Genomic DNA, 11,602 nt, shown 5'->3' on the forward strand with positions numbered 1-11,602 from the left:
ACACGCATGCATGCACGCACACGCGCACACACGTTCCTCTACGCGACTCTCTGTTATTCGCTTTCTATCAAGCGAGGGAAGGAGGGCGAATAAGTGACTCGGGCAACAAGAGGTGGTGCTAGCGACAGCGAAACAAAAAGGAAAAACAAAGAGTAAAGGTAAGATACGCAACAAAAGAAAAGCAGCAGAGGAGGGTCTAAAAATAAAAGAGGTGGCCGAAGGGAAGACGTCCATAGTTGTGACGTCCGTAGACTTGGGAAGACGGTTGCGCAGATCGGGCATGAGAGGTGTAACATAAGGGGTACAACAAGCGATGTTCAAAAAACACACACACACACACACACACATACAGACATAAACACGAGAGAGGCAGAGAGAGATGAGGCGTCATGCAGGAGTACTCCATATGAGGAGAGGACACGCATGACGTGGAGGAATCAAACGAGAAAAAAAATAGGTAGTCAAGACGAGAGTCGATGTTCACTAATGATGCCCCGCAGCGTGCGCCGCCATAATTGCAACTAAAATAAGCACACAGATACCAAAAAATAAAAGATCCCTAAACAATAAAAGGGTGTTGTTTATAAATGTGTGGGCGGGTGTGGGTGTATCGTCTCCACCTGTTGCCGATAAAAATGCTCTTTATTTTCGTTTCACTGCTCTTAGTAGTTCTCGCGGCCTTTGCATTGCTGTTCCTTCCGCCGCGTGCCTGTGCATGTGCTTTTTTCAAAGCAGATTTGAATACAACCGAACGAGACCGTGACCATGGCAGAGAGTCGCGAGGTATGTCGCTTTTTCATGTAATCCTTGTGTAGGCATGCCTGTATTGATGGCATGTATGTGCCGGCCACGCATGTGCAGCTTTCAGTCTCTGTATGCGGTCCTTTCTTCATGTGGAAGAAGTGACCTGTGGTTTGCATTTTCTGCCCTCTCAGTGACTCACCGTACGCGTGGCAGATTCGCGTTTCGTCCGTCACGGGATATTTTCGCAACTGCACAGCCACGTCTTCCGATCAACAAGAGAGTGCAAAGAAAGAGGCCAGAGAAGCAGCAGAGAGCAATACAGAAAAGAAAAACGGAAAGATAGAGAGAGTCGATGTAGTGAAGGACAACTAAAACGACAGAGGGAACTGCACTTGAATGGAAACAAAATACACAAGACAAAGGCGAAAGGCACACATAAAGCTAAAGAACGAAGAGGAAAGAAAAACGAAGATACCGACACCTATACATCTATATATGCACATATATATATATATACATGCATACACATTCACTACGCACATCCGCGTCCACACATACATGCATGTACACATGTAGACATACATAAAAGAGCTCATTCAAGGAAAAGCACTTTTCCAACACCTCAATGGTTCGCCATGATGAGAATTCTTACCCCCACCTGCAACACCAGCACTGTTGCCAGCATCCCCGAAACAAAGAAAGAAACGAGACAAAACGTGCCGAATAGGCGGATGAGGCGCCGACAAGTGATTAGAAAGCAAAACAAAATACAGTCCAAACAATACGCTGTGTGTCATCTCTCGGCATCCTTCTCGCTCGGCTCGATCGCTCTCTCCGTCCTTCCTCTCCATCTCCACTTTTCTTATGAGCTTGTCGGCGAGGGTGCACGTGATCGGTGCGTTATGCACACGTGGTGGAGGGTGTATTGACGTGTGAGTACAAAAGACGGACTGGCACCTGACGGTCCCCTTTCCGGCAGAGGCAGTCGATACATCACTCTTGGAAAACATATCTATATATATATATACATTGAATAACACATTCGGAGACGGAAAAGAAAAGCATGAGCAGGGCACTCGGCGAGAGCGGAGGAGCATGCCAAGTGGGTTGTCTGCGATGGAGACACACAACAAGGGACACGGAGAGCGAGACGAGGGAAGAGATATCGCCAAAACAGAACAAGACAACGACAGGCTGCGGTAGGGCTACGTGAGCGTTGGCCACACGCACATGCACACGAAGACGAAGACGGAGAGAGGCGAGCACAGGCGAGAAGGGGCAAAAGCATCGAGACGTAGTGGTGGGCGAAGTGGCGGCGGGAGCAGTTGCATGTCCGTTTTGAAAGCCCAGATGTGAGAAGGGGGAGGGAGGGAGGGGTGGGGAGAACAGCAGCGAGGAGAAAGACGCAGAGCGCAGACACAGAAAATCAAAAAGCGAAACGAGGAAGGAACGGCAGGTATTCGTGGTGTCACACGGAAAGATGAAAAGCGCAGAAGCCAATGCACACAAAGACAGATTGAGGCAGGCAAGAACGACAAGCGGCACACCGAAGGACAGCACATGACACTCCACACATGCACACGAATGCACCCATAAAGAAAAACAACAGCATACATGCACATATATACATGCGAGACGATATGCGAAGCGCCACAAAAACAAGAGAAGACAGGAATACAGGAAAGGCAGTACAAGTACAATGAGTCCACCGGCGGGAGCCGTATCAAGACACTTTTTTCTCCTGTTTCCCTCGAAGGTGTCGTCACAACGCCCCTCAGCCCTGGTTGAGATGCTGTCTCATGAGCATCTCTGAGGAGTCGGGCTTCCCAGGGCTTCTTGCGCATCTTCTGTGTCATGTCGTGGCATGGAGAAGCATGGGACAGAAGACAGTTGCCCGCACACACATTGTCCCTCCCTAGTCTTCTCTCGCAGCACTGTTGTTGCTACTTCTGTGCGCTAGACGCAGCATGATGTAGGAAGGCTGTCTGTTTATTCGGTTGCTCTCCTTCCGTGCGAGCTCCGCTTTCATTTCCAGGGAGACACAAACGAAAACAAACGGCAACACGACCACTGCCGGCATCGTCTTGCTGCATGTCGGCACGTTGCCCTGTTCGACTCGCAGCTTCTGCAGCCGCGCGTCCGCCGGAAGGGCACACGCCGTAAGCTCCGGAGAAGCCCTTCTTCTCGCCTACCCTGAGTTCCTCCTCGGGGCGATGAGCGACGCCGCGTACGGATTGTGTCGGAAGACCTTCGGCAACGTCGGAGCCGGCAGGCGAAGAGTTGACAGGCGCAAGGCAGGCGAGTAGCGGGCCATTGCCTCCTGTTCGGCGATGACTCCGTCTGCTTGAGAGCCACCCGCAACGACGGCCGACGGCGAGAAGAGCGAGTCTTCCGCCGCGGAGTCGGAGAGGTGAACGCTGCTCGCCGGTGTCGGGGAGCAGGCACCGCCTACCTGCTTCGCTGTAAAGGTGCAGAAGGCGCAGTCCAACATGGGAGGCAAGTGTGCGTGGTCCGTGAAAAGAATGGCGGGGGCGCGGCTGGGAGCACTGAAGTTTTGGCAACTGCTGTTGCTGCTGCTGTTGCCACTGCCGCCGTTCTTTGCCTTGTAGTCCTCCGACAGCTTTCCCATCAGCGGAATACCGTTGCATGTGGGAAAGGGGCAAGTGTTATGGACGCCACGCAGCGCAGCCTCGGCTGCCCCCTCGTCGGCAAACATGATAAAGGCTATGCGGCGCGCTGGAGCGTGGCGGGCGGCGGGGATCTTGTCGCTATGCAGCGAGGCCTCCGTTACAGTACCGTACACGCGAAGAAGCGCGACCAGCTCAGCCTCCGTAACACCCAGTGGCACGTTGCGCAGGAACAGCTTGTTCATCTTCAGCCGCTCTTGCCCAGCTGGTGTGTCGTCGTGCTGCTGTTTCGCCCATATCACGTTGACAGCCTTTCCACCAAGCCTCTTGCCATCGCACTCCCGCAGCGCGCGTGCGGCGTCTGCGCTGCGGGCGAAGCGCACAAAGCCAAAGCCGCGGCTCTCTCCAGTAAAGATGTCGCGCATCACCATCGACGAGGTGATTTCGCCAAACGGCTCAAAGAAGACGCGGAACTGACTGTCGTCGACGCCGTGGTCAAGAAAGCGGACCAGCAGGTTCAGCTTGCTGTCAGCAGCCGTGGCGACCGACGGGCGGCCACGGTGGTAGCCGCCGTTGTGCTTGTAGCTCATCTTCCTTCCTTTTGCGGGAAAGAATGAATCTTATTCTTCTCCTCTCCTCTTATGCTGCCGCTTCACTGTGTGCGCTGTGCCGCTGCGCGTGTAGGCGACTTTCCTTCGTTGCCTCGTCCGCCCTCTAGAGCAGAGTAACAGCAATAAGTCCTGTCGAGTAGTGCAGACACACGAGTCAAGGACTGACGGGTGACGAGAGAAGGATGGACGGGGGTGCGGGGCGGGGCGGGGCTGCGAAAAAAAAAAGGAAAGAAAGAAACGGAAAGAAATGGAGGATCGAGCGAGTACACGAGTCGGTAGAGTCGACTATATTCGCAGTACTTCAGCGTTGTCACAAAAAGGGCACCGTCACGTCCACTCACGCACGCACAAAACCGGTCTTCGCACCCCTCTCTCACCACGTGCTACTCCACCTGATGCACACGCGCGTGCAAACACTCAGGCACGCAGGCAGAAGGCGTCCTGTCCGCCACAAATGCACGCACTTGCGCAGCTTCAACGCCGGCAGAGATGAATACAGCAGGGTTGGAGCGGTGAAGGGAGGAAGAGGACTTGAGGGGTGGGCCCTGAAGCGCGTGGGGAGGAGACGATCAAGACGCAACGAAAAAAAAGGCAAAGGCGGCCCCAAACGGCGCGACGGATGCCCGTTACGACAGCGCCGCTAAAAGCAGGAGGAGGACTGAGAGACGCGTGGAGAGAAGAAACGCAGCAGGAAAGCACGCGAGCACGGCAAACATGCAAGAGGCACGGAAAAGCAGAGAGACGTGCAGGAAGAGCAAAATAGATGTAAAATAGAAAAAAGAGCAGACTCACAAGAAGAAACGCAAGCGGGCACGCGGAGCGAGGGACGACCACGAGACAAACACCAAAGACACACAAAAAAAAAAGGGCAAAGAAAATTTGTGTCGCGCGGGAAACAAAACGCAAAAGCCAAGCGGCAAGCAGAAGAATCCACGGAGAAGGACAGATCGTTGCGTCGGAGGCAGATTTAACAGGAACACAACACGGGAGAACAAGGCAGGCAAAAAGAAAAAGAAAAAAGATGGGTGGAGAGGTGTGCAGAGGACGTTACAGAGTTACTCTGTGAAGCAAAATAAGAAAAAAGCGAAAAAGATTAGAATGCTGAACAAAACAAAGCAAAAACAACACAAGGCACGTGCACACAAAGTATGCAGCACGAATAAACGTCAACACCGACGCGAGGCGGCAGAGGGAGCGCGCACGAGTGTAGAGAAAGACTACCACCACGACAAGAGAAGAACAAAAATGAGTAACAGAAGCCACTAGGAACGCAAAGAGGCCCCTCCAAAAAAAAAAAGAAAGAAACGGAAGCACAGTGAGTGAGAGAGAGCTCAAACAACAGCAGCCAGAACGAGAGACGAGCAGATCAACGTACACAGTAGAATGGAAACGAATAAAAAAAATTGTATAGAAGATAGGATTCACGTGAAACAGAACAAAATAAATACGAAAAAGCGAACGGAGAATAGAGATGTTTAGTAGTAGTAGTAGTGATAGTGAGGCGTGTGTGCGTGTGTGTGTGTGTGTGTGTGTCGGGGGGAAGGCAGGTATCGAGGGAGGGCGGGCGTGGGCTAGCCGATGCACGCAACGAAACAAAAAAAAACACACAGAAAAAGAATTGGAGATGATGAAGGAAGAAACGGAAGAGAGAATAACAAGAGAAAATGAAGGCCGAAATGAGCTACAACACTAGAAACTGTTTGTTATACTGATTTTTGTTTTGTATCAGTGCGTAGTCCCCGCTGTTGATGGCTGCTGGTTCTCTCAGCTTTCCTCGCTGCTCAATCACAAGAAAGCACGCGGCAGCCAAGAGGGGCGTTCGTCTTTGTGAAAAATCCGGTGAATGATCGCCGCTCCTTGGGGCTTGTTATCCGCAGGCGTGGGAGTAAGACGTGTAACGAGGCGAACACGCAAAAAGGCAAGCACGTCTGCGCGCAATCTCACTTTCCTCTTCCCTTTACGAAGAAGAAAGGAGAAGGAGATTGCGAAGTGCAGGTTTTTCGTGTGTGTGCGAGTGTTGTTGTTGCTGTTGCTGTCCTTGTTGTCCTTGCTGTGTGCACGTCTGGCCTCACGCGCAGCAGTTGCGTGTTGGGTGGTGATGCCTGCAACTCCTTCCTGTCCCTAAAAATCCCACGAACGGGTACGAGCGTGAAAGGCGGAGAGAGGGGAGGGACAGACCTCTGTTTCTTTTTCTTCGCTTTCAGTTATGTCCTCTTTTCGTTGCCCTTTGTGCGTGAAATCGATATCGTGCGTCCTCCCGCAGATGGACACCTTTTCTTTTTTTCCCCCCTCGCGTTCGTGTGTGGCGGATAGTCTTCCGATTCGTTTTCTTTTTTCGTCTGTGCACGATCGACGCCGCGGTGCAACAGAAGACACAAACAAAACAGAAAAGAAAGGCCGCCAGAGGAACACCCCCGGTGACGACAACAGCAGCCACGGCAAAGAGGAGAAGGCAATGAGATGAGCTCCACGAGTAAAGGCGAAAGGAAAAAAAAACGTAAATCACCCAACAAAAACGAAGCAAAAAAAGGACGCAAGAGGAAACACAAGCCCCCCTAAAAAAAAAAGGAAATCTGCAAGCAATAAAATATAGGGAGTCGAAGGGCAAGTGATCGAGAGAAAAGAACGAAGCAAAGATATAGATATCTACCGATATACCTATAAGCAGCGCACAACCCAAAGAAGAAAGAGAAGTAACAAAAAAAACGGTGAAGGTGAGGAGAAGAGCCAAGGCAAGCGCAAGGGGGAGAGAGCTGGAGCGAGAGCAAGAAAGACAAGAGCTGAGGCGAAGGATGTGCACACACATGCACAGATCTATTTATATATATATATTTATATACTTACACACCGCTACAGATGTGCTGCGCCTCACACTTCGACGCGCAGAGGCAGAGAGCAAGAGCAGCCACAACGACGGCAACAGCAAAAAGGGGAGCAGGTATGTCTGCCGTATGAAGAAGGGTGAGGAACGCCGCAAAGAGCAAAGCCTTTGTGCTGCGGGGAAGGAAAAAAGAAGGGGGAGGGGGCAGGGACGCACTCAGCGACAGGGTGGAAGGAAAGCAATTCGAAAACGGCAAAAAAAAAAAACATACATACAACAAAAAAAAATCAAAAGAAATCCGCACGGACGAGAAACGGAGGCGAGGGGAGTGGAGTACTTTGGATTGACAATCAAGAAGACAAACAAAACGCACACACGGAGAGAGAGAGAGAGAGAAAAAGAGTGCGAAAATCTGATACAAGTTGAGTTCAAGACCCGGGAGTGCCCGAAGACACACAACACACGGAAACACAAGCACACGAGGGACAGAAAGTTTGTGTGTGTGTGTGTGTGTGCGTGTGTGTGTGTGTGTGATGTGTTTGACAGAAAAAAAAGGTAATCGATAAAGAATTGCGTCGAGAAAGGGAGGGAGAGCGCGAAACCTTTTTTTTAATGGCGAAAACAAAGAGGCGCAAAAGCCGGCTGGGCTTTACAGTATGCGGCTATACGCGAGCGCAGACACGGGGTAGTAAGAGAAGAAGGGAGAACGACCAGCACAGCGGACAGGCGAAAGGCCAAGAAAAAAAGGGCCTCACCAAAACAAAAATAACACGAAAAAAGCGGAACCCTAATAGACAAGATTTGAAGAAGGAAACAGCTGAAGTGCTGGACCCGTGAATAGAGGCGCACGCGAGTTGAAATGTTTTATATAAATCACAGCGTATGCACAAGGCAGGGCAAGGTGATCGGCCACGGAAGAGTGAGAGTGGGGGGGGGGGGGGCTGAAGAGAATGATAGTGATGATGTGGTGAGGGGAGGGGCTCGGCGACACAAACAAAAAAGAGTAAGGCGAAGCAAACCCGGTATATGCTGTTGTCGTTTTAAAGTAAGAGTACTACTAGGATGTGTGTGTATAGAGATTACGGAATGAGAGAGAGACAAATCCTCCGATGATGATGAGGGGGAGGGGGGATGTGAGAACTACGGCGCGCGCACACAAACAAACGCACCCACACGAGCACAAGGCTCAGATAAAGAGTAAAAGCAACAGGCGACAAACAAGAATATGTATCTGTGTGTACCTTATCTTTTTCTTTGTGTGTGTGTGTTTGTGCGTGAGTATCTGGTTTTCGATAGCTCCTTTTTGTTGGTGTTGGTCTTTCTTGCTCTTTCTTCCTTCAGAGGTTATCTACACTGGTGTGGTGTGGGTGGACTGGCGTCGTGAGCCACTGGCGTAATGGCGGCTCACAAGTAATATCGTGAGAAGAAGGAGAGTGAGCAGAAAGGGCACGAGAGAAACAGGTCAACTACAGGCGCAAGACGAAAGAGACGAAGAAGATACAGCGGCAAAGAAAGATCGGTGGAGGGCGGGAGGGCAGCGAGAGGACGAGGGGAATGAAAGAAAAAAGTGGCAAGAAACGAGAAAGAAAGAACGTAAAGATGTGGAACCCAATAAGAAGAAAAAATAAACGAAATCCATAAAGAGATCGAAGACACAAAAGCGAATGAGTTATGAGGCAAGAGTGGTGTAAAAGACAAAATAGGTCGAAGCTGGCAGATGCAGAACGACCACAAGACGAGAAAGATCAAGATAACGGCAGAGGTCCAAGGACGAGAATCGGAGGGAGTGAGGGAGGAGGGGGCAGCAGAAAGAATACCCCGAAATACCACCCGCAAAGAAGGAAGAAATGGACAAGGGTGATTGAAAGCAATGGAGTCGGAGGACAAGAAGAAACCCAGGAGTACTACACAACAAGAGACGCGGCCAGACGAATAGACACACGCACACACACCAGAGAGAGGGGTGGAGGCAGGGATACGACACCAAGCGAAAAACGCGTAAAGGCTAACACTGAGGGAAGCGAACAAACAGCAGCGGAGAAGGACGAGGAAGAGGAGAGAATACAAACCACCAAGTCTGAAAAAAAAATGAAAAAAAGGGGGAGGGCGGGCAAGAAAAACGAGGTCAAGAAAAAAAGAAATACAAAGGTTTTGAGTACAGAAACCAGACAAACACGTAAGCAAAGAAATGCATGAACAGAAGCTGGAAAAAAAAAAGAAACAGGAGAAGGAAGAGAGGGGAGAAGTGCAGCGGAGGCGGAGAGCAAAAGAGGCACGCGTGCACAGAACTACCGCTGACACATAAAGCGAAACCAAAACAAAAAAAAAGAAGGTAGGAACTAAGGAGAGCCAAAACGTAAAAGGGGTGGGTCAGAAAAGACAAGTGAGAAAAAAAGCAAAGAGAAATGATGGATAAACGACGGAGAGAAGGGGAAGAAGACGACGAGCAAGGGAGAACGAGAAGCGCTCGAGTGTGCTACACATGCAATGGTTTCCTTCTCTGCTTTCCCTTCTTTTTGCGTCTTAGCCTTTCTCGTCCTGTTATTGCTTTCTGTTTCGTCCCTTCCGTTTTCTTACTTGATTACGTGCCTTTCTGTTTTTGTTTGTGCTGTGCGTGCCCTGTGTGTGTGTGTCTCTCTGTGTATTTTGTCTTATTTCTTTTTTCTTGTCGGTTTGCTGCTTGCTGTTATCCTTGCATTTTTTGGCGGGAGGAGGAGGAGGATGGGGAGAGGGGGATCGTATGTTGTCGCCCAGCACAGTCAAACAACACAGCGGAAGGAAACAAGAACCTGAGAGGCGGTGGCCACCACACCACCACCGAAAAAAAAGAACCCACAAAAATGAAAAAAGCAAACGCGACAACCTCGTCAGAAAGACGGCACGGAAGAAATGAGTTCAGTCCTTGCAAAAGCACACGGAGATCTGGTGAGGTGGCAGGAAGGGAGAAGGGAGAAGCGGATCAAGAGAGAGCGCCTCTTTTTCGTACTTGCTGCTGATGCTGAGTCTTTCTAACAGCTGCACAGAACTCGCTGGCCTCCGAAACCGTTATGATTCGACCCTTCTTCGCTGTTTCCTCCTCGCTTCGTGGTGCTCTGCTGATCGCTTTTCGTGCACTTGCGTGACAAGCGGAAATCAGCGAGCCTTCGAACTTTGCTCGCCTCGCCCACGTACGCCTTTTCCCTTTTTCTTCCGGTGTACCAGGGCGGGAGTTCCACTGATCGCGTACCTCCTCTTCTTCACTACTTCTGCCGCAGCGTACGTGTGTGTTTCGTCGCTCTTTTTTTCTGCTTGATGCGCGTTGCTTCGGCTTGTCTGTCGTCCGACAGTCGTCGAGAGAGGTCGCTTGCTCCGCTACTTTCGCGGCGCCGTAGGTTCTTTTTTGTTTTTTTTTTCGGTCGACTGCCTGTGTGTGCTTTCTTCTGGGGGTATTCAGCGGCTGGGATAGAGATGCGCGTGCCTTCAGGTTACCTACTGTAGATCTGTTTGTTTTTCTTGGTCACCTTTTCGTCTGTCTCTTTCCTTTTTCGTTGGGAAGGGAGTGAAACCACACCGGGAAGGGCGGAGACCGGCACCGAATTACTCTGGTGTTTTTCCTTGGGTGCGCGCTCTGTTTTGTCACCGTCGCTTGGGTCTTCGCTCCGCTTTTGCTGCTGTGGGTGTCTCCGCAGATGACGTCTGTGCGCCCGTGTCCGCGCGCAGCGTGTCTGTCGTTCTTATTTGGGAGGGGAGTGAGAGCGAAATGTGCCGCACCGATGCGCTTCAGGAGATCATCCAGCAATGCCGCGCACCTGTCCTTGCACTCGCGATGCGGCGGCGTTGGTGTAGTTGCTTCGTGTGGTTGTCTTCGTTCCTTGAGACCTGCTACCTGTCCTTTTTCTCTTGTTGTTGAATGGCAAAAAGAAGGTGGCTACTGTGTGTCCTGCAAGGTGACTCAGCTGTCGATTTTCTGATGAGAGGAGGAAAGGCGTTGAATGGGTGGGAGGGGAAAGGGGCATGGAAAATACAGAGCATGCCACTTGGGACATCAACGCGGTTCGCATACGCGACTGGCATAGCACCTACCGGCCTACGGCACATTCGAGAGAGAGAGAGCGCACTTTGCACCACCTTCAGGTGGTCGGCAGTTTTGTGGAGGCCTTCGACCATAGAGGCCGGGGTATTTGGAAACTGCCCGTGCATGTCTTTTTTTCCCCCTTTTCAGGAATGATCACTGCGAGCGCTGCCGTAGCGAGGCGCCATCCGTGGCGGTTCGACGCCCCATGCGCGAGGTCTTCTTCCTGTGCGCGGAAGCGTCTCTCCGATAGGTCACGTGCTCCTTCCGCCGGCAACCGCCCCCCCCCCCCATCTCGCTGGCCGGAGCGCGAATCCGAGGCAGCGCATAATCTCGAAACGATGGGGGAGAGGCACTTTGGACGGTTTGCACCGACGGCGGAGAGAGACGGGTCGGATGCCTCCTCGGGCGGGGGCAGGAATGGATCGGGCAGTCCAAACGGCTCGCAGAGAAGCATGGAGGGGGAGGCGGCGAAGGCGACCTTGGCGGCGCTGGCGTCGGCAATTCCGTGACGATGTTGTTCTTCCAGGCCTGGGCAACACCGTAGACGCTCGGGGAACTCCTCGCAGCGGTGGTCACGCACCCACGGCGAGGCTTTTGCAAGATCGCCGACCCCATTGGACGCGGATAAGGTGGACCGTGTGCAGAGCAGGAACGATGAAGGTGCTGAGGCATATCGTGCGCTGTAGCGTTTTGGGTGGCGGAGCTTCCGCGTCCTAGGTACGCCATTCTCCATGAAGATGCGTGT

The 11,602-nt window shown here is 51.7% G+C and overlaps 1 protein-coding gene across 1 annotated transcript; it reads right to left on the bottom strand.

Moving 5' to 3' along the window:
- Window positions 1–2,932: 2,932 nt before the first annotated feature.
- LINJ_18_0190 (hypothetical protein, unknown function) lies at window positions 2,933–3,961 on the bottom strand (the record flags this gene model as incomplete). The annotated part of the gene is made up of 1 exon (XM_001464799.1): window positions 2,933–3,961. One exon carries the CDS (start codon window positions 3,959–3,961, stop codon window positions 2,933–2,935), a length of 1,029 nt encoding a protein of 342 aa, XP_001464836.1.
- Between the last annotated feature and the right edge of the window lie 7,641 nt (window positions 3,962–11,602).

The sequence above is a fragment of the Leishmania infantum genome, chromosome 18, assembly GCF_000002875.2.
Source record: "Leishmania infantum JPCM5 genome chromosome 18".
In the NCBI taxonomy this organism is placed as follows: Eukaryota; Euglenozoa; class Kinetoplastea; order Trypanosomatida; family Trypanosomatidae; genus Leishmania; species Leishmania infantum.